Source organism: Carettochelys insculpta, chromosome 5 (assembly GCF_033958435.1).
Source record: "Carettochelys insculpta isolate YL-2023 chromosome 5, ASM3395843v1, whole genome shotgun sequence".
NCBI classification, from domain to species: domain Eukaryota; kingdom Metazoa; phylum Chordata; order Testudines; family Carettochelyidae; genus Carettochelys; species Carettochelys insculpta.
Window position 1 is genome coordinate 68,554,674 of NC_134141.1, and position 27,659 is coordinate 68,582,332.

The 27,659-nt window shown below is 42.0% G+C and overlaps 1 protein-coding gene across 1 annotated transcript; it reads right to left on the reverse strand.

Moving 5' to 3' along the window:
• Positions 1-3,187: 3,187 nt before the first annotated feature.
• Positions 3,188-27,451, reverse strand: MACIR (macrophage immunometabolism regulator). Its single transcript, XM_074994186.1, has 2 exons — positions 27,362-27,451; positions 3,188-5,549 (listed from the first exon to the last, which is right to left on the reverse strand). Exon 2 carries the CDS (start codon positions 5,526-5,528, stop codon positions 4,905-4,907), a length of 624 nt encoding a protein of 207 aa, XP_074850287.1. The 5' UTR covers positions 5,529-5,549; positions 27,362-27,451; the 3' UTR covers positions 3,188-4,904.
• Between the last annotated feature and the right edge of the window lie 208 nt (positions 27,452-27,659).

The following is a 27,659-nucleotide window of genomic DNA, read 5'->3' on the forward strand; positions in this document are numbered from 1 at the left end:
CACACAAATCCTCTTTTATAACATTTTATTTACACATTTTCTGTATCTTTTTGAAAGTTACCATTAGTTCATATAGCTTTGGCTGTCTCTGCCTCAGCTATCTAGAGATAAATAAGGGACCTCTTTGCACTCTCTTTTTTAAATAGCTGCACTTTTTTCCTCAGACTACCTTTTTGACAATACCCAGTGCTTTTAACGAGACCATTTGGTTTCACATAAGCCCCATCCTTCACCTCTCCAAGTGTTTTCCCCCCTTTTCTCTTTATGTTCTCTTTCACATTCCTCCCTTTCAACTGTTGTTTATTTCTTCTTGGGGTGTATTGTGCTTATGTGCAGAATTTATACTTGAAATTTAACTGAAATTATACTTAACCAAGGCCATCCTTCTGCAGATTCCAGGATTTGATTATGCATTTCTACATTTTCTGGTTTGTTGCTTCTTGTGTCATTGGCAAAAAATTTGGAAACTACATTAGTGATGCTTTCACAGGCATGTTTTTAAAGTATCGAGAGTCACACTGACTCTCATAGTACTCCAGAACTCATCTCCCTCCCTGCTTGCCTGATGGATACCTTTTAGTTTTATAGCACCTTTGTCATGTGTCTCAGCTTAAGTTCTAGCTATATTACTATTTCTCACAACATCAAAAAACATATTTTGAAACCCAATTATATATTTCCAGTTCATAGCATCATCCTACCGTGCTCTCAGTAGCGTCATCTCTTCAAAAGCAGATTAGCCAACTTTTCTGAGATTGTTCTGTTTTTATCAGCTCATTTCTCTAGCTATTATGACTTCTCCATTATCACAAGGACTTTCCTCGCACCACTTGTTTCAGCCTGAGATCTTTCGGATCTGCCCTAGTTGTCATCTTTAACATTGCACTTGCTTTTCCCCTCCCTACCTTTCCAATGAGCTATCAAAACGATATTCAGAATTCAGGACATAATGTTAGTACAGTATAGGTCCTTCATCAACATGTAATGATATTAACACCCACAAGAGTTCACATAATCAGTCTCTGCTACCTACTTCATTCTCCTTAAAAACTCTGTTATGTTTTAACCTTAGTTAACTAATAAACCTTAGTGCAAATAATAACGGGAACCCCACTGTGCAAGACATAGACAATGAAAAGATGGTCCTCTGTCAGGAAACTTACAATTTAAAGTACAAGAGGAGACATAACAAATGAATACAGCACATAAATACAGGGTGGATTAGGGCACAAAGTAACATAAGGTAACAGCTGAACAATTACGAGTACTTTAAAAAGAAGTCATAGAACAACAATGAACATTGTCAAGCATCTTGTAGATCTCACACCAGAGATGTGTGGGTAACAAAGGAGCTATATGAAGGAAGATAATGTAGCTTCCATCCACGAATAAAGGGCAACATGGAAGAACGCATATAGGTTCTTGTTGGAAAATGTGGCAATATGAACAATAGAGTTGGTTGCTGCTGGTGAAGCAGAGCTAGGACATAAATGAATTAATGACATACACCAGGAAAGGTAGAAATAGGCCATGGAGGTCCAAAACAAAAAAATAAAAAAATGATAAGTCATATACACTTCATGTGGTAGAAAACAAAGTCAGACAAATGATATAAAAAGAGGGTGTGACAGCAGAAGTTCTTAAAGGGCTTGTGGAAGCTTCAGTTGGTGCTGAAAACTACAACCTCCTCTGAAAGGGCCCCCACCTGTGTGCTCTGTGTATCATAGTCACTATCTAATCATTTCTAGGTGAAATTCAAGATACTTAACAGTCTCTAAAGCTCTGAATGGTCTTCAACAGTTACTTAAAAGGTTGCCTCCTTCCTAACATGCTATCGGTACAGCAGAGGTCTCCTTAAGTGGAGTTCCACCAGTTATCTGCTTTTGACATTTGATTTCAGAGGTCAGTAGCAGGAGAGCCTGAGCTGAGCCTCAGAATTTGGGTGAACTCCAAACTTCACTGACGTCACTGACAAACTTCTACTGATTGTAAGCCATGACCTCAACTTCTGTCTGTTGCAGTCAGAGACTGTCAAAACTCACTTGCTGATACAAGTGTTTGGTTGGATTAGGCTTTTGAGTAAACTATTTGAAAATACATATGCATCTGTTTTGCCTGGTGGGTTGATATCTTGAACTTAATGGGAAAATATAAAGGGCAAAGCTGAATTCTGAGCTTTTTCCAATGACCTTCTTTAACAAGTAACTATTCATCTCTGAACTACGTGTAAAAATTTGTATGTATGTACCTGAACACCACTTATCTTCCTGAATATGCTCAGTCAACTCGGCTTTAAGTGAACCCATTGCTTCTCAAGGCCTCAAAAAGCCCTTTACTATTGCCAAGAATTTAAAGCTGTTCTCTGTACATCGGTGAATTAGCCCTGCATTCCTAGTTGAGTATGACATTGCATTTGTTTTACTGGTCCTGTAAAATGAAGAAATAGCAAGTCTCGCATTACTGCCCTTCTAGCTCTGCTCTTGTACTGCTAGAGGAAAGACACTGCCACTCAAGATTATTTTTCGGCTCAGATTTATTGTAGACTGAGGCTCTGTATTCAAGATAAACTGTGAGGATCTTACTTTCATGATTCTGCAATGATCAGATTTCATTTCAATGCATCTTTGGAGAGCAAGGACTATACCCTTCTTCCTTGATTTGAGCAGATTATATGAATGGCAGATTCTGCACCAGAAAAGCAAGAAGGCTGCAATGAATCTCCCTGAACTGAAATTTTGCTTTCCTGTAAGTAAAATATAAGATCCACTCTATATGCTCTGAAACCTTGACTGAGAGGATCATTGGTTAAGAGGATTCTCAAAGTGTCAGGCAATCAATTGTGCATGTACAAACGCATGTGTAATTTCAAGCCTAACTGACAAACATTATTACCATGAATGAGCATGTGCATGTGTTTTCATGAGCAAAGGGACAGTCAGATACGTGCACCAACTTAATATTCCACATTGACATTTGGCCTCCCAGATCGCTGCCAGTCGGCATATGTAGCACACAACTGCAGCAAAGGCACGCACAAAAACATATTTCCAATTACACATCTGACTTTCTGAAAATCAAGCCTCATGAGTTTAATACTTCATGCAGTCCCAAGCTAATACAGGACATACAGTTTTGAAACACTTAGTGTCTTCGCATTTTCTGCACACCAACACACTACACAACAATATATATTTACACCACCCTTTTATTTCATAGCCAGAAATACAGCTCCATAGGGTCAAAAATCAATAAATAGTGGTGTTTAATCATTAAACATAAAACCCATCTCTCTTTGGCATCTGACAGTATTCTGCTTGTGAAACTAGAGACAATATAGGAAGAGTTTAGTTTAGAGATCATTCCTCAATACAATAAGTTTACAAAGGTGTAACTTACTTTAAAATATATATCAGCTGTAAAGATTTCTAACATACCTAAAAGACTAACCAAACCAGTAGAATGCAAACTATCCACAGCCTCTTTACTTCAGCCAACTACAATTGCGGAGGAAGTGAAAGGATGAAAAGAATTCTTGTTTTTCCACAACACACACTCAGCTCTAGTGCTTTCTAGTCATTCTGAAGAAAAATCAGAATTGTGCCAGGTATGACTGATCAATTATAAATTATTTCTATTTCATAGATATGGTGCTTATTTAAAATGTTAATTTAAATTAACTCATTCAGTAAAACCAAGCATGGTTGCACGCTGCTTGGTGATAACTTGCACCTTTAAAAAAACCAAACAATGAAAAATAGTACTTTTACAAAGACAAGCTACATATATTTTCCAAATATATTTAAGTTTACAGTAGTCAAAATTGCATTTGCTGTCACAGTCAGACATGAATTCTTAAGCAACAAGATTAAGCCAGTGCTTTTGATACAAATTGTTAAATCCAGATTCGGCACTTCAAGTTTGCTAAAGCAGCACCGGACACCTTCAAATCAATTCAGTCATCTGGAGTCTTAATTTTTAAAAGTGTTTGGTGCTGGAAATAACTGGATTTTCCAGTGCAATGCTAACATTGTGTTTTTAACACTGTCCAAAAATTATGCATGTAATAAAAACTAACTTAAAAAAATAATTGAAATTTTAAATCAATTCTACTTTCTGAGGGAGGCATTTTACTCTATACATTGGAATCTAAAGCGGGTCCTTGTATATGTCAAAGCAATGTATAAAAATGTATTACAAGTAAATCCTCTTAAAATTTAACGATTACCTTTATTTCCAGAATTTTTTTAAATTATTCCAAATACTTAACCGAAGTTTTCGAATTTGAGAAAGAAAGAAAAGCAACTATTCCCATGTGCAACTAAACATAACTTTTCAATAATTTTAAGTAAAAATAAACCTTTGTTCATTTGCATCAGCGAAACCTTTTTCTAATACACACCTAGTTTCAAAATGTTTAACAAGTGGTCCAATTCAACATGGTTCACATTCTTTTCTGCAATGCAACAAATTATTACCATACATACATTTTATTGTAAAGTACAGAAAATGACAAAAGGAGAACTTAATGCTTGTCCAACAGCAACTTTCAATAGCAAGCCAAATTAGCAACAGTCAAGCGGACGCCATCACCCATTTGAGTGTCAAATGACTGTAAATATTAGATACCTGTACAAAAGCCTTTTCTTTGCTAAAAAGCGTCCCAAAGAAAAGTCCAACAACTGCAGCCAGATTTTCTTCAGAAGTTAATCACTCTGAAAAGACTTTTCCCTCCTAATATTTATGACATTTTGTGTGTTCAAAATTTTATTCAATAAATAACTTTCTGATAACACTTAGCTGATACAACCACCTACGACATGGACAGCCATGTACATAGTACAACGGGGAATTTTTGCAGCAATGAAGAAATTACCAGGAGTTGGCTTTAGCTTCCACATCGTAGCTCATGTGTTGTTTCTAGCAAACATACGGTCCCCTCTTAGGGTAAGGTGCTGGAGCTGGTACTGTAGCACTTCTGTGTCAGCAGGTTCCTTGATGTTCATTTTGTCTAAATTGAGGTAGTCCAGAGATTTAGAGTGAGCCCTCTTACCTTTGAGGAGACAAAGAGGCAGAGGACCATGAAGTGCCTTGTAGGAGTCATATGGTAAAGTCTTAGTGCATTTATCTCCTGAGCTTGGCATCCGTCTTCTCCTTCTTCCATTTACAGCTGGGATCTCGTATGGCTGGTAGTATCTACTTCTAGCTTTGTACAACCGGGAGGAACGCGTAAGTCCTGAATCAAGTTGTTTGGCGCGCACGGCAGGCACAGCTTCCACTTTATTTTCCTCACTTCCTGTACATTTCTGGGCTAATTTCAAGAGCTCCTCACCAGTTGTGAAGCCAACCAAGTAGTTAGAATCCATGTGAAGGATCTGATAACCTGCAACAGTCCGTCGCATAGGTGAGCAAGGGGTGCTGGAGCATCGAGGTTTCTCCGCTTCCACTTTGCCCGTGGAACTCACGTCTGTAATAGGTAAGGGAAGCGTAGCTATGGGAGTTCTGGCCTCTCCATTTATGTCCACTTCCATTTTAAATACAGCTCTACTCACCTAAAAATAAAAAAGAGCTGAATTAGAAATACAAGACACACTTATGAAACTCTCAGGTGCGCAGGATTGTCTCAAAAAGGTTCACTCTCCTAAACTTCTTTGAGTCAGAAAACGCAGGAAGGAGCTCTCTATCCAGTCTCATCTTTCATTCTACCAAATGTCTGACAAGATATCAAATGCTCTTAATTTCTGTCGCACAGAATTACTTGGTCAGTTTCAATTAAGAATGAACAACCTCCCAACTCAATCACAGGTGATAATATTATCCAGGTAAACCACCAGCATATTTTTATTTATCATACCACAAGCATATGTAACAGTAATAAAACACTCTTGAACTACACTTTCCAGAGTACCACAAGCCTAAAAATTCACACTCCATTACAGCCACAGGAAATGCACACTTACAAGAAACACCTTCCAGTAACACAAAGAGAGGTTCCAACCCTCTAGCTTTTGCTCACCAACTTGGTGCATTTTTAAAAAATACATCCTTGAACACATTAGACTGCCCTTCAATCCTCCCTTTCTCCACAGCCTCTTCAACACTTAATCCACTCTTGACAGTATTTGACAGCAACTGCATGGCAAAATAGGTGCTGGAAAGCTGGACTCAGAGAAAAGAGTTATTTTTGTGGTACACAGTATCAGTGTAGAAGGGTGTAAAAAGTATGCCTGTGGACGAAGGGGTTACATGGTAGATACCGATGAGCAAATGAATTTTCACTTCCTTGTTTCTGTGATTGTGTTATCAATCTTAACTCTTCCAAAGTGTTTAATTTCTTTTAAAATATTTATACACTGTCACATCACTATGTAATCGCACACTTCTCTCTTCTTATGCAGCCTCACCCAGGCTTGGAATGAATGATAATAGGCGGTTCTCTCAGGCCAATAAATTTCCAGCAGTTCACCAAAAGAGCCTCTCTCTGTAGCTTTCCAGATCCTACCACATGAAAGGGAAACAGGCAGACAAGCTCCCCTGACAAGCACATTTCTGAACTCCAATACTGAACAGCCTCTGTATCTCACAAATTTCCCATAATCTGCAACCAGGGGAACTATTTTACCACAATTCATGGGAGGTTTGCTACTGGTCTCCATTCTTGGGCATGAAGAGTGAATCAGAAATTGCACTTTGAGGACTGAAAGATGGTGACAGGTGCAGTACTGACGAACAACCATGCATATGCCTGAAATCGGGTTCGTACATCATGAGGCTGATTAAAAGAAAAAACTGCACCGTTAAGAAGAAATTATGTAGTTTGAACATCAGAAGATGGGGAAAACATAACAGCGAGCTTCTTGATCCACAATCTGCCCACAAAATCTCAGATTCAAAATTCAACTTAAATGCAAAATAAGACTGCTCATGTTTATTTGGAAGGAAACAGCCACTCCAGGTCAAACCTCTCTAGTCTGGCACTTTCTGGTCTGGCAACATCTGTGGTCCAGCATGAATTTTGTTAGAGGGATGTCCACTTATCATGGATGTGGCCAAGTTTCCCACAGTACCATAAATCTCTAAGTGTTCTGTGCTATTATTTAGCTCTAACTTACCCAAAATGTCTTCTAAGAGCCTGTAAGCAGTGGAAGTGCTGGTAATGCTATTGGACAATACTGACCTCCTGTGGTCTGGCACTGATCAGGTCCTGAGGGTGCCTGACTAAAGAGGTCAAACCTGTACTACTCTCCGATTGGTGGGAGTTGCCATTTATGCCTTCTACATTCTCCTTCCCTATCACTACAGTGTCTTCATCACCATCTCAGGGTATGTCTACACTTGAGAATAAAGTTGAATTTTTAACACTGGATTTTATAAAGTTGAGGTCAACTGTCCTGACCAGCTAGGAAAGTCAATTTAGTTTGTCCACATAAGGGTGCCTGAGTCCAACTGTGGATGTAGTGCACTATAGGCAACTCTCCCATACTTCTTACCTGCACCCGCCACCGCCCGCATTTTGGGACTTTGTGCTGGTGTCTTAATAGGGAAAAAAGTCACCACAAGTGTTTCTGATGTCACCATCCCAGAATGCACTTTCCTCCCCTCCCGCTTCTGCCTGGGAAAAAAAGTGCATTTTCGCACATTTTGCATGTTGACTGCCATTACAGATGTTAACATGGAGCCTGATACATTTCAAAGACTGATGAGTATTTTGTGTTCAGTTCACACGCTCTGATGCAGTATCTTTGGAACATAATGGCCACGTAGAACAAGCTCACTGTGGCCAGGGCCACTAACAGACACAAATTTCTGGAAAGAAAAAACGCAGATTTTGGGGCAGCACTGGAGTCACTGTACAATGTAGAGTGAAAGTTCTGGAGCCACAATCCCAGCACAGAGCAGTGGTATCACATCTTTTTGCAGTCATGGGACAAGCAGCAGTGGCTGCAAAACTTCCTCATGGGTAAGGCCGCTTTCAAGAAACTTTGTGAAATGCTGTCTCCCATCCTGAAGATCAGCAATACCAGAATGAGACCTGCTTTGACAGTCGAGAAGTGCATTGCATTTGCTCTTTGGAAGTTTGCAAGGCCAGTTAACGGTCAGCGAGCAATCAATTTGAAGTGAGCAAATCTATAGTGGGGATTGTCATCATACTGATAGCCAAGGTGATCAACATGCTTCTCCTGTGGAAGACAGTGACTCTGAGGAATGTGCAGGACATAGTAGATGGATTTGCTGCCACGGGATTCCCTAGCTGTGGTGGGGTCATCTACAGAATGAACATTCTCCACTCTGGTACTAGACCTCCAGGCCTCAGAATACATAAACCGCATGAGGTACTTCTCTATGGTGCTGCAGGAGTTGGTGAATCACAAAGTTTGTTTCACTGATATCAATGTGGGGTGGTTGGGAAAAGTGAATGACGCACAAATCTTTAGGAATTCTGTTCTGTTTAAAAGATTCCCCAATGGTACTTTCTTCCCAGACCAGAAAATTAACATTGAGTAAGTGGAAATGCCCATAGGGGTCTGGGTGACCCTGCTTACCCCTTGTTCCCTTGGCTCATGAAGCCCTACTCAGGCGCCTTTGACTCCAGTAAGGAGCTCTTTAACTAGAGGCTGAGCAGGAGCAGAATGGCAGTAAAATGTGCCTTTGGCCATTTAAAAGTGAGGTTCAGGTCCCTTCTGACTGGCTTAGACCTCAAAGAAGTGAATATGTCCATGGTCACTGGGGCCTCCTGTATTCGTCATTAGGTTTGTGAGGCAATGGGGGAAGTTTCATGTTTGGGGAGGGGTGAAGGAGGTACGAGGCTGAGGTCCTGTCAAGAAATTATCAGCAACTGATTCCAATGGAAAACAGGAAAGCCCAAAAAGACACTGAAAATCAGGGATGCCTTGAAAACCTTGAAGGGCTTTAACCTGCACCCACTCCAGCCAGGCTGTTTCCTTGCCCTTTATGAACACCCCTCCCACACCCTCAATACGCTGTGACACAACCATCACCACCCACCAAAACCCAAAGCATGTTAACTAATGAACAAAATTTTTTCCAATATATGTTTTTTATTTAAGGAGCACTAAAGGAAGAGTGGGGGGGGGGGGGTTATAGGGAAAAAAGGGCACTAAGATCAAGGTTAGTCAAAGATAACCTTCTGATGGGTGTTGAGGTTTTAGGGCTAGGAATCTGGGCTCCCCACGGCCTTCCTCCCCTTGTTCTGGCTCCCCAATGAGAGGAGGATGCTGAATGTGTGGAGAGATGAGGTATGGATGTTGAGGGAATGATGGGACAGGGTATATTGATCCAGAAGCAAGGGACTGGACTGACTGGGTTGAGGGAGGTCTACAATGATGGTGTCTGGAATGGCTGGGGGATGAAGTGCCCCATCCAGGAGAGGAGAATGAACGAGGTAAGCGTGGCATGTGTCGGTGGTGCCTGGAGTGGCCTGGGGATGTTGTACACTAAAAGGGGAAGGTAATGTGCACAGGTAGGGGGATATGTAATGGAGCATATGGGGGGGGGTACATGTGCATGGATCGCTGACTCTAGCAGCAAGATAATTAATTCCATTTGCCTGCTCATAACAGATCTGTCCGATTGCGATTTCTCTGTCACTGAGTTCAGCAACTCTGTCTGCTTCCTCATAAAAAAACATGACTGTGTCATACATTTGCTGTTATGGCGCCATCATTTGCTTCCTCCAATCACTAATTTCACTCTTTTTCTTTTGAAACTGCTTGCATATAGCTCTCCAACAAATCATTCTTGGCTGTCTTCTTCCTCCACATCGTAGACAGCCGGCTATCTGCTGAACTGTGCACTCTTGGTCTTTTTCCAGGGTCGTTTGCTGATAAAACAGATTGAGAACTAATCATTAGCAATAGCAACATTTTTATCTTTACTGGGAACAATTACCATACTGACAGAAATAATGGCTGGCTGGCTGTATCGAAGAACACATTGCAACTACAAGGTCACTCTTGTTGTAAGACAGAAGAATGCATGAGTCCAAGCAGAACGCTTTGAGCTCACCCACAAAAGAGGTTTATGGTCAACACTATAGTACGCTGTCCTCTGTTTCATGGGAAAAACACTTTATTAAAGCAATGCTGGGACGTCAGGTGGGGGAGGGGTGGTGCAGCATGTCCCAGGGACACCACGGCACAGGAAGTGAGCATATGCTGCTTAAAGCAGCACCCATATTTTAAAGTCCCAAGCAGCGGCTGCTGAATCACTTAGAAAACAATTAAAAGTCACTGGAGGTACCACATGAATCAGGGGAGGGTACAATTGCCTGCTGGCCCCAAACAGGGGTAAGGAGGCGACTGCCACATGCACAATCACGTGCTGCACCAGGGAAGGGGGAGATCTGCATGGGAACAGCTTTATGCCTAAAGCAGCGCCTGTATTTCAAATTCCCAAGCAGCTGCTGCGGCACAAGTTAGAAAATCATTAAAAGTTACTGGAGGTGCACACCTGAACCAGGGGAGGGTCTGACTGCCTGCCAGCCCAAAGGATGGGGGGCATGCCACAGCAGTATCAGGAGATGAATGAGTATGCTCTGCACTGGGTAGGATGCCAAGCAAAAAATCATTAGTGACTAAACTGCCCATGCTAGCTAGCTGGCCAAAAGAGACATCAGCCTGATTACGCTAAGGAAAAGGGATAAGAAAAGATTGCTTGTTCTATCCCACTATCATGTTGGAAAACTTTACAAGAATGCTCTGTGGTGCCATGACCCCAGATCACTTACTGGTGGTTAGTTATGGTAAGGTGTCTTACTGTGGAAGCAGGAATAAGTCAGGTCTCCCCAAAAATCTCATGATGGAAACCCACGAGTGCCTGTCTAAGAGCTTCATCTTTTTGTCCAAGCAGAATCGGTGTTCCATCCCCAAGCACTTTAACAAGGGAAAGGGGCATAGATCCTCCACAACACAATTGCAACATACTATTTCAGAAGAAAAAACACCTACTTACCAGAAGTGCCCTCTCCAGGATGCCGGCTGGCCTCTGAAGCTGCCGTCTGAGTTAAGGGGCCGGGAAGAAGGGATATGGGGACAGAGATGGGATCTATCAGCTCCAGCTGAATGAAAAGCTCCTGGCTTTCAGGGCATAAATCTAAGCTGGATTGCACTCTGCTGTTGACCACCAGCTCCTCAGCATCACACACTTCAGCACTCTGCCCACAACCAGATCTGTTAATACCACTTTTGGGGGAAGAGGCTGCATCTCCCACTAGAATAGCATGCAGCTCATCGAAGTATCAGCATTTCTGGGGAGATCCCTAGACCGACAGTTAACTATCTTGCATTTCTGGTAATTCTGGCACAACTCCTTGGCCTTCACATGGCACTGCTGAGTGTCCCTGTTGTAACCTTTCTCTATCATGCCTTGTGATATTTTTCCCATAAACATCAGCATTCCTTTCGCTGGATTTGAGCTAGCTTACAATAGCTTCTTCACCCCACACTGAAAAAGAGGTCACATCATCTCCTGATGGCTCCATGCTGTGGCCCTTTTACAATGCTGGGAACTCATGGCTACAAGGTGTGCTAGGTGTACTGCAGAGATGCGATCCACATGTCTGCTCACCACACTGGCCAGAGAAGAAAGGAAAGCTAATCAAAATTTCCAGGATGATGAATACCACTTCCTGTCATCAACTTCTAGCTCACCTGGAGAACAGCAGGGATGGGACAATGAGCACAAATGACACCTCGAGGGGAATTACAGGACAGTTTCTGGGGCTAATAAAATCAATTTTAAACCTGGTTCATCTACACCGTTTTAGCACATTGCAAATCTGATTTTTCCAGTAACTTCTCTGAGAAGTCAGCAGTACAGAAGTTGGCATTACAGCTGCTTAGAATCAACTTACTGAGCACTGGAGTGTAGACAGAGAGTTTATAAAATCAACCACAGAGGCTTAAATTTGACTTTATCTCCTTGTGTAGATCAGTCTTCTATTTCATGTGCTCTCACCCATATTTGTCTTCCCTTCCCCCTCATTCTTCCTCATGTGTCCCCACCTGTCTCCCATCCCGCAGATTCTCCTAAGCAGCCTGCCACGTGCCTCTGTACACAAACACCCGCCCTTCCGGTTTCCCTCCCTGCTCTTCGGTTTTGCCTCCCTAAACATCAATGGTTCCTCAGAGTGCCTCTCTCCATCTCCTCAGAGAACAAGAGGGCGCTGCCAACTTCCTTAAAGACTGGCTACTTGCCACTGGGATCGATGGAAGGCAGGGGTCACCTTTGCTAGAAACCAAAGCTTCCTCCTACCCAAACTGTAATGAATCAGAAGCCATTTTAAGAGCAATGGACATGACAGCCATTTTGAGGAAATTCCTTCATGAGGAACTCCCCACCCTGAACAAAAGCTATACTTAGACATATGTTTGGTAACTCTTTTTAAAACAAGATTCAGCACACTCTTAAAAGATACTGCACAGGGTATAAAAAAGTTCCAAAAGAATATGAAGATAAAATACTAAAGGAGTTAATTCTTCAGTTTTCTGCAACTGTTCAATTCCACAAAATGATTAAAATTACCATAAGCTACTTTCTGTACTGGTGATTCTATATCGTCTAAAAATGAAATAAACTTAAACCCCGAAGGCTGAAAATAAAAACAACAGGTTTTATTACATCAAATGCTCTTTCTATTAGGGTTAATTCACTTCAATTCAAAACTGGGTGCCTCCTGCAACAAAAAAGGAGGAAGAAAATCAGCATCCCTGAAAGCATTTAAATAGAGAAATAGGAAAGACGAGGATGGTCTTTGTGGAAACAATGAAGCAGCATTATAGTGCAGACAAGAAGATCCCCAAATCTCCTAGGGTTTGTCTACACTACCTCCCTCCTTCAAAGGGAGGATGGCAAGTAGGGTGTTGGGAGTTAATTAATGAAGTGCTGCGCTGCACGTGCAGCACTTCATTAAGCAAATTCCTCCCCGGGGCAACTTCGAAGTTTTAAACTTCAAGGTACTGGCTCACGTGTAGCCACAGCTCACCTGTTGGTACTTCAAAGACCCTTTATTCCTCAGAATTTTGAGGAGCAAAGGGACTTCAAAGTTGCCCAAGCACTTCAAAGTACGGGAGGGTGAGCAGCAGCTAGATGTGAGCCGGTACTTCAAAGTTGCCACGGGAGGGAATTTGCTTAATGAAGTGCTGCACATGCACCGCAGCACTTCATTAATAAACTCCCAACACCCTACTTACTATCCTCCCTTTGAAGGAGGGAGGTAGTGTAGACACAGCCCTAGTGTTCCAAATCTAGCACTGAAGTTTCTAACTACAATACATTTAGTTCTGTGGGCGTATGATAATATGATGAAAAACTCTAAAAAACAGGTAGAGAAACTCAGAAACATGGAAAGGGGTGGGTAGTACCTGAAAAAGCAGAGTGGGTATTTTTCAGTGGAACGAGTAGGACTAGATGAAAATTAGAAACTTCATACGGAAATGCTAGTTACTGAAAGACACAACCCATTTGTTAAGTACAAGCTCTGAAACTCAGGATATGTTCAACTCTACTACAGAGGGGAAAAAAAAAGGTAAGAATATGCTTTCTTATCCCAGAAGAAATGTTATGAGAAGCAAATTATTAATGCTTGAGGTGCTCAAATTCTCTGGCAATAGGGTATCACAAGTACACAGAAATGCAATAGTGATAAAGAAACCGGCAAATATAACTAAGGTTTTTGTAAGATTTTCAAGCCAGATGACTTCTGGAAGTGTGTGGAAGCTATCTAACCTGAGGTGGCTCATTAAGAATTTACTAGTTAGATTATTCTAATCTTTACCAATATTGACCAAGGCAGGAGTCCTCAAACTTCATTGCACCATGACCACCTTCTGAGAACAAAAATTACTACATGCTCCCAGGAGAAGGGACCAAAGCCTTCCCCCACCAAAATCTCTCCACCCCAGGTGTGAGGTCAAAACCAAAGCACAAGGGCTTCAACCCTAAGCAGGGGATCTATAACCTGAGTCCTGCTCTCCAGGCATAAAATCCTTTGAACTTCAGCTTCAGCCCTAGGTGGTGGAGCTTCACTTTCAGTTCCACCCCTGGACCCAATCAAGTCTAATACCAGTTCCAATTAAATTAGTCTGAGAACCCTTTGACTAACTGAAGGTGGTGACAGTGAAAGAAGTGACTAGGGTTTGAGGTCTTGATCACCCTCAATTATCAACAAGTTCACAGACGGCTGAGCACATGCAGCATCTTGCAGGAAGTTACCAACAACTTGCTGGGTAGAACCATAATTCAGTTTTCCTAGTCCTCCCTCACCACACTTTGAAGTTGAACTTTTACACTGAAGCAAAGAAAAAGAAAACACTGAAGCAATGTGTCTGGTTAGTTTTTCCCCAGTATGCATTTTGATATTGAAGAAAACTTCTCCATGCAGACCAGGTCTTCCATGAAGGCTGACACATCACAATACACTGCTCTGGAAACAATTCCAACTCAGTTTACAATAAAGACTTTGCAACAAAATCAAACAAGAGGAAAATGAGCAAGATTGAACTGCTGAGCTAAGCCATTTCTTCTACATGGTAAAGGATTACAGAATGCACACACACATATTATATATATATATATATAAAAAAATAGATTTATGCTAAACCAACCTTAAATTCTTTCCTGGAAATCATTTAATTAATTAAAATAATTTGATTTTACAATATGTATATAACCTATAAATAATGATTTAACCACTGCTTGACTGAAACTATACTTCACCAATACAGAAATAAAAATCAACAATTCCGGTGGAAACCCCCATCAGTCTTAAACTTGATGTGGACCCAACTTCTATTGTATGTATAGGTTGACTTTTTGAATGCATTGTACATTCCTCTAAAGCTAACAATAAAACTCTACAGTCTATATCAATAAACCAAAGAGATAATTTTGGTATGTCTTCCACATTTTTCACAAAGCCACTAAATTACCAGGATGCCCCAGGAACACTTTCTGGTTATTTGTTTGTCAATAGCAAATTACCAATAAATAATCAGCTTGGATTATAGCAAGGCTTGGATTTAGTATTCTTAGGGCATGCTGTTCAGGTTGTTTTTCTTACAAGAATATGAGAAATACCTGTTTCTTAAGGTTATCTACAAATAGCATTTGTATCACTAATATCTCTTTGGAAATCAGAGCAACCCACAGTGAAGCAGGATGGATAACAAGAAATTTTTAAAAAAATCAAAATATCAGTTTTTTTATTTTATTGGATAATTTATTTTTTAAAAATCAATAAAACACTGAAATGCTGATATAAAAATAACAGTTATGATTAAATCTCATTATTACTATGCTCTCCATACACTTACAGTATCATAAAAATAAATGTCTCTAGTCTGTTTTTGTTCAGTGCTTATGTGGTGGTGGATCTTGGCCAAGCACTGAAGAAGTTAGTTAAGACCCTGTGTTAAGAGAGAGACAATCTACAAGAAAAGACAGAGGCAGCATCAAAAGAAACAGTGGAGTGTACTAATCTCAGAGGGGTAGCAGTGTTAGAGTATAGTTCCACAAAAAACAAGCAGTCCTGTAACACCTTAAAGACTAACAAATGAAAGAGAAAGAGAAGCCATTATTTGGCACATGCACAGCTTCATATATTCTCTCACATTTTTGACACACAAAAACTGTCATGGCTTCTTGGTGTAAGACAGCCCTAACTGGGAATATCCCTAACTGGGAGTGTTTTGAAGAATTCGTTCCCTGGGTAAAAAATGAAAAAGAGTAAAGAATAAGCAGTGCATGAAGATGCAGAGCCAACTTGCAAGAATGAAAAATAGGGAAGCTGCTTGTTTGGAGAAAATGATGTGGATGTGGCTGCGGCTGCGTGGAACAACTGGTTAGTAACTTAAACAATTAATTTTGCATTGCATCAGTCTTTAAGACTCTATGTCTTTTAGTGTAAGTTTGATTTGACAAGTAAATTCACAAGCTGTTTTGCAGTACTGGATGTTGCTAGGGAAAAAAAACCTTAGTTTAGCTAATCCTTATGTCTTATTTAATTAGCTAGCTAGGTTTAGAATCTGTTACAGGTTGAACCTCTCTAATTCCAAACTCTCTCATACGGCAATATACATAATGTAACATGGTTTTCATCAGCTAGGTGATCACTTATCATGGGTGTGGCCAAGTTTCCCATGGTCCCATAAAGTTTGTTTACAGCCACCAGTCCTGGCTCTCAAGTGTTCTGTGATGTTATTTATTTCTAATTTACTCATAACTGTCTTCTAAGAACCCAATAACCAGTGGAATTGTTGATAATGCTGCTAGACAATACTGACCTCCCATTGCCCAGCAAATTCACTCATCAAGCACAGGTCAGGTCCTGAGGGTGCCAGATTAGAGAGGCTCAACCTGTATCCACATATACTATACAGAAGGTGGCAGTAAGAGCAATCTAGACTTGCCAGTTGCCACTGTCATTTTCTTACTGGATATTACATAATACATGCCCCTTATTTTTGGAAAATCCTGGCCACAGATTATAATGATCATGCTACAAACCTATTCCCTATTTTACTTCAGGATAACTCAGCTATTCCAAGTGAATTCCATTATAGACTTGTTTCTTGAAAAAACAGAAGAGCCAATGAGTTCAATGGTGCTTACTCCAAAATTCAGTGCACTCTAAGCGCAGTCACTCTTACTTAGCCTTTTTGGTAACTTGCTTTACAGTCAATCAACTCTGTAGTGAAGGAAAGACATTTGTACCAGCAGAAAAGGGCTTACATTGACAGTTTCCTTCTGTAAACAGACTCTACTCACATTTGTGCTCATTTAATTATGCCTTTTCTAATTCAGTACAACTGGTATAAAAATGTGTATACACCAGACCTCAGATTAATCAGACTGGGATTACAATGGACAAATCATTTGGAGCCATATAAGATGGAGGTTTGTTTAAGCAACCGATAACCTGACATTTAGCAAAAGAACTGAAATTTTTTACTGCTGACTAATCTTGGTGAAGTTACTGCAGTTTGTTCTGAAGTACTGTCATAAATCTAATGTTTGGAACAGGCTCTGGAGATACAAGCAGTCCTTTTCACCTACAACACCTTTCATCTGATTACTTTCAAACACTTTACAAAGGGAGGTAAAATAAAACTACTTGTACTGAGAAAAATGAAGAGAAAAAATTAAAAACAGACCCAGTTAACCTGTATGTCATTTATCCATCCAGAAATAGAGCCCAAGTCTACCACTTAGTCACTTGGGCTACATCTACACTACAAGATAATACTGATTTTAAGTTGTTTAGCCTGATTTTACCGAGTGCCTGTCTTCACTGTAAATTCCATTAGTTCAATTTATGATGCATTAAAACTCACATAACAATATAATATCGTAATTACCTGACGGGTGTAGCATTCAGTTCTAATTTAAAATTCCAGATAAAGGATAGCGAGGATGCTCTATGTTCTTTAATCGAATTAATCAGCCTCCAGAGATGTCCCATATGTGCTCCACAATGCCCCACAGCTCTCTGCTCTGGCCTCTTCCATCTCTACTGCTCTCAAGTGCAGAGGAATTAAGCAATAGGAAGACTGTTTCAATTTGGCACCTGGAAGCCCAAGGCTGTAGGGTCATGAGAGGCTAAAAAAAATCTTCTTTTTGTTGGCCATTAGCGTGGCTGTGGGGTCTGTAGTTCTGTGTCTACTTCTGCTAGCTGCCTTTTTTTCTGCACTGCATGGCACCAGCCGCTGTCCCCCACCCCGTGCCATGTGGCAGCTAGGCTGTGGGTAGGGGTTGTGCGTGCATAATAGGACAAGAAACTTCTTTTCAGTTGTTTTACATGTTGTGTTGTTCCCCATATCCCCTCCCTAACCTCCACAAGAGGTGCCACACAGTCTAGAACTTTCCAGCACCCAGCTGCATCACGTGGCTTGACCCCAAACCAATAAAAGGATGCGTTGCGCCAGGTGCCAGGCAGCTTGCACACGGTAAAGGTCCTGTAACCGGCCAGGGGAAGTTTCCCTGGTCAGTCATGATTTTTGGGCAACAGAAGATAATACTTTGTCACTAGAGTGGCTGTCCTCTCAGATGAAATTCTTGTATGGGCTTTATCCAAAGGCCAACAGGCTGATTATAGTTGGCAGTCTTTTCGCTGCCCAGGAGAAGTCTCCCTCAGCTGTCACGATTTTCGGGCTGGCTAGAGTCGGGGGTGTTTTGCCTTGAGCTGTAACTGTTTCAATTAATCATTGTAGTTTCAGTGTAGTAATACCCGTGTCTACTTAAACAAATGGGTCTTTTTTGCCACGAGTGCTAAACCCAGATACAGTTGGTGGGTCTTGCCCCAGAGTGTCAGCCAGTATCCCAAGCATGGATGTCACACTGCTGGATCTCCTTCACTGGGACTTCCACCATGTTGCAGCGAGCGGTGGCCATCTGACATAAGCTTGGCATTATGGCACTTCATCCTGGGGTGCTGGAGTAGATCCTCCTCACCCCACAGGTTCAGGAGGAGCTGCACCTTTCACCCAGTCCAGGAGGGACCTGCCTCTTGATGCCCGGGCTGGCTCTTGGGCCTTTGAGACAAAATTAATGATCTGAGGAGTTTCTTTGCCAGGAGGTCTAAATCCAGATCCAAGCCTGCAAAGATCCAGTGCTCTTGCATCCTATTTTGAAATCCTGTTGGTTGGGAAACCCAAAATCTTTTTTCTAACCATTCCTAAGCACTTTATGACCCCTCTCCTCCCCTCAATTACAAAAAGCACATATCCTATACAGGCATGCCAGACCCCGCCTGGAAAATGGGACATCTGTTTAACGCAGCAGGGGAATGAGGGAAATTAAGTGTAGGAAATAAAATGTGGGAAGATGTCATCAAATACCCACAGCCACTTGAGGGGCATTTTTTTCACATGCTGCATCAGTGAAAATAGCCAGAACGCTATGGGGCTCAGGGAACTGTGGGACAGGTTCCCCTAGTACACCTGCTGAAGCAGTCAATTTAAGTTACTTGTGTTTGGCAGCAGTAAGTTGGTTTTGTGGCGAGCATGTGGGAATGTGAAGATACTCAAAAATGAATTGGTAAAACTCAGCATTAATAAATCAATTTTAATAAAACTGATTTTGGCTCGTAGTGTAGACCCAGCCTTGCTCTAACAGCTGCTACCTGTGGTAATTTTAAGAGACTAACCAAGTAAATGATTTTGAGTATGGGAGTAGTTTATCTTTTTCCCCCCTTCTGCCCCTGTTATTTTTTCTCCCCTTTTGCTATATGGATGATCTAGATCAAAACTAAGTTTATTGACTGTCCTTTTGTCCCTGACTTTGTAAAATGCTTACAAACTGTTGACTGGCTGGAGAAGTGCCACGTCCACTGAGGAGGTAATCATTTTGGAAAACAGGGAGCAACAATGACCTCAGCAAACCTTGTCAAACTGAGTTTCTCCATTTTGTTTGGGGTTTTCTGTAGTGAATATTAGATTTCTGTGCTCCAACCTTCAAACAGGCCTTTATAATCACACACTCAGACTTACCACATTTATCAGCTTTCCAAAAATAGTAATAAAATTAAATGGCCTTTACATATATTCCCTTCTAGAGACTAACCCAGCAACTGTGTCCGTCAGTGCTCATGTCAGACCGTAAGAACATCTGACTCATGCAGTTCTTTAATTGGATGCAAATGAGGCGGGATGATGCACAGAAGAAACTGTAGTCAGTACATGGTAAGTCAGTCTAAAAAGCTAAGTCACAGTGTTCAGAAATTTCTTCGGTTTGGCCCAAGTCACCGCAGACAATTTGTTCATAAAAAGATCTGAGCCAAACGGCCTCCTGCATCAGATAAAGAAACATCAGTATCACTTATACAGTCCTTAAACCTTCCACTTCTCCTTGGTATGTGCATTTTTAAGAACATCCTGAATAAAGGAAATGTATGTGGGTAACATACCATAAAAACACAGGCACAGAAAGGGAGATTTCATTCTTTGCTCATTTATTTGAATAATTTTAAATGCATTTATATACTGCATTATATATACAGTAAACCCTCAAAATGCTCAATTTCAAGTTAAGCTTAACGTGCATTACCACAAGTAAAGCACAACTCAAAATCCTGCTCCCCCCTGCCCCGCACTTCCTGGTTCAAGGCCCCCCACCCCAACTCACCACCCAAGCATGGCTCCGGCTCAATCCCCCTGCCCCATTTCAACCTCTCCCATGTACAGCTCCAGTTCAACCCCCTGCAGGTGGCCATGGCTCAACTCCAAACCCTGTCCCCCGTGCATCCCTAACCCAGCCCAGGCTTAATCCTCCTGCCCCGCCTCCCATGGCCTCAACCCCTGCCAGGCTTAACCCTCCCCAACTGCTCGCCCCCCAACCCCAGCACTTATCTTTCGAAAGGAGCTCCAGGTGCTCCTGCTGCTTCCCTGGCTGCAGAACGTGCGTTCCACAGGGGAAAAAAGCCGCCCCCTGACTTACACGAAATTCAAATTATGCAAGGGTGCATGGGAATGGAACGCTCACATAACTCAAGGGACTACTGTGTATGTGTGTGTGTTTGTATGTACAGACACACACACACACACAGAGGCACACACACATAAACTTTATTTCCACTGAACTTCACAAAAAGAACATAATAAAGTTACTTGGGTGTGTTCAAAACATATGGTAGTGATAAATGAACGTCAAAATAGCCCAGATAGATTCTGTATGTTGACAATCACTTCAAAATACTGTAATCTTGTACAGGAAACCACTGTTTTATGTTGTTTCTTAAATGAGAAAACTAAAATGCAGGTTGTGCCTTTTACAATCATTAAAAGGGATTTATATCTGTGTAATGTTTTGTATACGTATGAATCCCACACACATTTCATATGTATCTATATTACTCACACATTATGTATGATATAGAAATTCTGGCTCGTTCTGATGTCATTAAATCCTGTGATGAAATTATAAACTTTTGTAAAAATTGTTTATTTTTTCCTGAAAGGATTATTTCCATTACAGAACTCAATAAGTAAACAATATATCCATAAGTTGCACACACTCTTGATCAACTGACAATTGTTCCAAACATATAGTAATATACGGACAATGCAACCCGCCTAGAAGAAAAACAAACATTACAGACAGGTAGAAAGCTCTGTGAAGAGTAGGATTAAGAGAGCAGAGGTAAACATGCATAAGGCAGAACAACAAGAGCCTGGCAGCTACCAAACATGGAAAAAATCTGAAGAAAAGAGAAGCCTTTTGAGAGTAAAGTCCCAAATGGCTGGGTGAGAATCAAAAGATGCAACTGAAGTCAAACTGAACAACAACTTATTCATATGAAAGCATTTCATCAAGAACTGTTAAGTACCAGTGTCATCCTGACATGGAAGAATGGCAGCTCTCAAAAGGCAAGACAAGTAGCAGTTACAGATGAAGTTAACAAAACTTTTTCAGGAAACGAACGGATAAAAAATTTCCCTGAATTATTTCCCAGATAAACACTAGAAAAGGCAGAACACTGGGCACAGAAGATACCCAGAAGAACACTGGGCACTGGGCACAGAAGATACCCAGGACAAATAAAACCTGTAATATATGCTCAAAGCAAACCAAACAACCGTCCCATTCTCCAATGACAAATTTAACAAGATGCTCAGTATAAGTAGAAGACAAAGATGGCCTCAAAAAGTGTGCCACAAAAATGATGAAAATCATAAATGAGTTACTGAGGAATTAGAACTGGCTCATGCAAGAACCAGCACATCCTACAAATGCGATAGTCAATGGACTACATTGGCATTATTAAGTGTACACTTTATGGCTACGTCTACACTAGCAGAAATCTTTGAAATGGCCATGCAAATCTGCTGGTAGGAATAAGGAGATTTTGAAGTTCCCAAAAGGACCCCTGTCTGGATAAGCCGCGCAGCAGTGAAAAGTGGCAATTTCAAAGAGCTGCGGCCCGTGGCATGCTAATAAGATACTGAATATGCATTTCAATGCCTCATTAGTAATCTTCGAAATGGCCATTTGCATGGCCATTTCGAAGATTTGTGCTAGTGTAGACGTAAGCCTATGTGCACAGAAAGACAGACTCTAAAAGTAGTTTTGGACAAGTATGAGTCAGCTAAATGATTAAACTTGCATGAGTATACCCTGCAAAAAGAAAAGACAGATAGATCATTTAATATTAATGAGTCACTGGGAAACAAGAAAAATCTTTTTTTTCCTTGAAATACTTACATGTTACAATGGTATAGTCACAAAAAATGAAGCTGACAAATTTTAGTTTTCCTGAAGATCATTAATTTGCCTTAAATGGTATTACAATCTACTTGCTGCATTTAACCATCTATTAACACTTAAAAAAATAGGAGGAAGATTTTTTTTTATGTTTCTAATCATTATAAGGGCAATGTTGTTTGACTAGGAGCCTAGATCGTGACAAATGGAGGAAAAAAATGTAAGTTGTAAACTAAATTTTAATGTATTTGCATTATTAGCAATGGAAAATTTTAAAAGATTCAGTTTCCCTGAATTATTCATGCACTGTGTTTAGTTCTTCCATGCAAGTGACAATTCAAAAGAATAATGTATGTTGCTTTTTGAGGACAGTTTCACTCTAAGACGAAGACCTTGAATGTTTTGTTTTCAAACGTGTTTATTGTTCAAAAAGAATGAAACCTTCTAAAGCTTGTTGTCACATTTTTGATTTTGAAATACCTGATTTTTCCAAACTTCCTACAATAAAGATTTCAATTACCCTCTTCAAAAAATCTCTGATGCAGAAAAATAATGAAAAATATTTTAGATATATCACAAAATTAATTAAATTCTACAAATATTTTCATGAGATCTTAAGATAATGCCATTTGACTTATATGTGGATGCCTCTACTAATTTGTTAAGGTTTTATAGCAAAACAACAGATGCATATTTGTTATTATGGCGTATGCCAGAGTACCTGGAAATACAGGTATTTAGGTTTTTGAATGTGTCATTTCTGAAACAACAGTATGCTGACCCTTACTTTTAAAATAAAGATGGATGGACTGACTGACTGCTAATACTCATTTCGGTTATCTGGTGACATTAGCAGTGAATTTGAGACAAGTCTGGTCAAACAAGCAAAATGTGGCGTTTAGCAGTCTTCTACTTTGAACCACTATGTCAGGACACAACTCATACTATTTATTGCAACTCAAAATGGAAATTTATAACTAAGGCCCTGCATCTTATAATTCACAACTGTAGTAAGGGTTAAATAAATGGCAATTTACTCTGTGACAAGAAACATTCCAGAAAAAAAGGCAATATTCAGATGATGAAATAGTTCCCCCAAATGTATGGTGAGAGGGAAGCACTAACATCCCAATGCTTTGTTAGTGGACTGAACGTCTAGGTCAGTTACCCTAATCCAATTTCACATAGATGACCTCTCTGCAAGCATCGGCCTTTTAATTCTTCTTTTCACACACAGTCCAATATGTTGACAAATGCTAAAAGCTAGATATGCTCTTTACTCATTTTATACAAGTACAATGTAAGTTCAAAATAAAAGACTGCTAAAAGCCACATTTTGCTTGTTTGACCAGACTTGCCTCAAATTCACTGCTAATGTCACCAGATAACTGAACTATTAGCAGTCAGTCCATCCCTCTTTATTTTAAAAGCAAGGGTCTGACGCTTTAAGCCTGGTGTCCAAGTAAGCAGCATGTCTGCTCAAAAGAGAAAAGGGCCATGCCACAATGCCAACAGAATTGCAAAATGCAAAGAATTAATTTGTTATCCAGTAACTGTTGTAAATGCTGTTGTCTCATACCTTCCCTCCATCTCACAATGATTGAAAAGTACCAATCGTCCATGCATACTAACGTCATAACCTTTCCCAGTCTAGCAAAACACACAGAGAGCAGCTAAGTGAGGGGAGTACATGCTTCTGAAATACACTGAGTGCAGCACTGCACACGACACTGAAAAAGGACAAGAAATCCTATTAGGGAAAAGAACTCTGATATACATACACTTCCCCAGAGGGGAAAATAAGATGTCTCTGTCATCATGGAGAAAAAAAAACTTATTGTGTGTCCGAGAATCTGATTCTCCGCTCTCCTGTCTGTAACTTGTACTCCCCTTGTGGGGTAAATCAACAGTCTCTCTCACACAAGAGTCCCACTGCATTCAATCTATGGAAGATCAAAAGACATTCAACCACTGCTAGAGGTAGGTCATTGTCCCAGCACATCAACCAGCCTTCCTTTGCTATTTATAATGAAATGTTTCCTAATCTGTATAACTGCGGTCCTCTGTCCTGAATTCACAACCATATGCAGCTATTTAAATATATACATTTAATGCTGAGAGTCTGCACAGTGAGATTGTACATGTAATCATCACAAATACATATATTAGTACACATCATGTGCATTAAACACATATACTGAACAGAAGCAATAGTATAAATGTATCTGCACACGAGTAGTGTGTGACTTTAAAGACCAGAAGCCATAGCTCTGTAAGAAGGTCTTATCAGCGGGAACACTGTATTCCTACCTAATTGTTGAGCACTTGGAACAACGCATACCATATCCTGATTGGGGTCTATGGGCTCTACTTCTATAATATATGAGGGGAGAGGGCAAAGAAAGCCTGAGAGACACATCACTCTGTCAAGCCAGAAGCAACCTACCAGCTAATTTAGTTGATTATGTAAATATTGTACATGTGTGTGACACACACATGCACTGGATGGGTGCTTTTGACACTGTGCAAGGTGCACTATTTATCTCCACTCCAATTTTTTGCAAACTAAAATTAAATGCTGAATATAAATTCCAAATTCAAACACAGGTTGAACCTCTCTAGTCTGGCACCCTCAGGACCTGACCTGATTCAGAGAATTTGCTAAACCGCAGGAGGTCAACAACGTCTAGCAGTATTATGTACACTTTCACTGCTTACTGGGCCCTTAGAAGATATTTAGAGGTAAATAACAGCACAGAACACTGACAGCCAGGACAGGTGTTTACAGCACAACAGAAAACTTGGCCACACCCATGATTTACTTTACAGGACAACAGGAAACTTGGCCACACCCATGATGAACATCCAGACAACTAAAATCATGCTGGACCACAGATGTTGCCAGACCAAAGAGTGCCAGACTAGAAAGGTTCAACCCGCATCTTAAGGCAAAGTTACCAACAGAAATATGGTGAGAGGTGAATTTTATTACTTCTTGACCAGTGACGGCAATCTAGCGAATGAGTTGCATGAGCAGCCTTACCTCATCTCAGTGGGCCACAAGACTGTCATAACCAAGAAGGTCTCCAGGAACAGGATGGATTTGCAAATTGTGCTTGTGTACCTAGAATTTACAGGGTGTGCCCACTGAACCATAGCAGCACTTTGATTGGATGCAGACAGAACACACAGCTCTCACAGTTAATGCTGGATTCAACTGGAATGCATCACACCACAGGAGCCCTTTTTTTTATGTCACTTTAATACCACTAGGAAAACACTATGCGGACAAAACCCAGCAACTTGTCTCCCGAGTCACACTAGAACACTGGAGGGCTGAATGTGTGGTCACCCACCACTGTTCTAGGCTAAATGGTCTGAGGTTGTTGGAATTCAGGTTCTGCATTTGAGTGCAACTTTGAAGAACTGGGTGGAGGAGTAATGTGGTTGGTTATACACTGAAAATGAGAAGGAATTTGTTGTGGAGCAGCAGAGTCTGTGTTTTAATCTGAGCACCAAAACACATGGGAAGTGAGATGCATGAGCCAAGGTTGTTTTTAAGTTTTCAGATAATTTCTTGGGTTCTCAGTGATTGCATTGACAGGAAATGTCCTTCAGCAACCCTAGTTAATGTTATTAATGTGAACATTTTTCAGATTATTTTAGATCTTGGATCATAGAGATCTCTGTTAAATAGATTATTTCCCTCCTAAACCATCTGTAATCTCAAAAGCCCCATTCCTCTGTCGTGCCCCTCCACTGCACAGCCCATCCCAATGCATTTTTTCAGTTATTTATTTATTAACTGGGAGGAGCTGACCCCCCAACAAGGAAACAGGGTGTAATTTGGGGCTGAGGGGGGGAGAGATGGAAGAGGCAAAGCGGGCCTGGAGAGAAACTCCACCTTAGCACAGAACATGTCATTTTGGAACTCATCTTCAACTTCACTTTGCCCCTCATGCTATCCACAAGCCATGTGGTGGGGAATGTGGAGAGAAGCAGGCCTGTGTGAAAGAAGAGGGGCAAGGTCCATGCATACACTATATATAGCTCTGTGTTGAAAGTGGAACAAAGCCTCTATTTGCCAATGAGCCAAAGGCTACCACCTATCACAAAGCACCACCGCCTATGATGCAGGGTAGCACCAACTACTTATGCATTGCATATACAGACTCAGCTCCCTTCTCCAAACCTGCCCCTGCCCAATCCCACTTCAAACACCTCACATCCCTACTGCCCAGGCTAATCCATGACTCAAGGGGGATGAAACCGTATCTGAGGAGTGGCTGGTCAGCTTCAGAAAACTAGAGCACAAAATTTAGCAGTCCTGCTGGGTTGTTACTGGAACTACACTAGGTAAAGAAGAATCAAGGCATTAGCATATCCTGCCCAAAATTAAAAATGGGTAAACTGTCCTCCTAGCCCTCAGGGTTTGTGAAAGTGTGTACGTATGAAGTGTGGACTAAGGCAGCTCTTTAGCTACAGGGACCCGATCCCCTGCTAGCCTGTCACGGACTCTCCATAAGCTCTGCCTCGTATCACTGCACTTGTACACACAGGCCAAACCCGGCCCATTTGCTCTTCCACAGCACAGACATTACACGCCACACATGTTCCGCAGGGCACAAGGGCGGCAGGACGCATCGCTGCCCACACCCCACCCGCAATGCTACTCTGTACCGCACACCGCTGTGCGCCCGCACACTCGAGTTCACACCTGCACACTCCCTCGCTGCTTGTACTTGGACGCGCGCGCACACACCCGCCCTGCCCGCGCCCATCCGTGGGCCGGTTGCTGCCGCCGACACGCCGCAGTGAGGCGCTCCCCTCACGCGCACGCGGGTGACACCGGCCCCGCCGGAGCACGTGCCCCCTGACGCACGGCCAAGCTCGTGCCACGCAGAGGCCGAAGCGGCAGCCTCGCTGCGGCCCCCGCACGCGCCAGGCCCCACTGGGGGCAGCCCCGCGCGCCAGGGGCGCTGGCGTCACAGCCCCGCCCGGCGCGCAAGCGGCACTAACCGCGCGCGCGCCTCCCCCTCCCCGCCGCGCGGCCCGTTTCCCGGGAGTGGGGCGCCCGCTCTGCAGCGGGAGAGGCTGACCTTGCCCCGGCTGCTCCGAGATTACCCCCCGCCCCCGCTCCCGCTCCTACCTGGGGTCCAGCGCGCCGGGGCCCGGCTAGCAGCGGCGCTGGGGATGGCGGCAGCGCGCGCGGGCAAGAGACACAGAGCCGCGGCGGAGTCCCGCCCCGCTCCGCCCCGCCCCCAGATCACACGGACCCGGGGCGGGGACTCGGGCGGGCAGGGCGCCAAGTGCGCTGCGTGCGGGGTAGTTCCTGGCGCCGCGACCAGACCCAGCTACACGCACAGACGGCGGCGTAAGGGGCTGGCCGCGCCCGCCCGCCCGCCTGCCTGCAATTAACCCCGCCGAAGTGGGGCTCGCTTGTGACT

What these genes read in the sequence shown, in the direction of transcription:
- MACIR (XM_074994186.1), bottom strand. Translation starts at nt 5,528, where the DNA reads ATGGAAGTGGACATAAATGGAGAGGCCAGAACTCCCATAGCTACGCTT.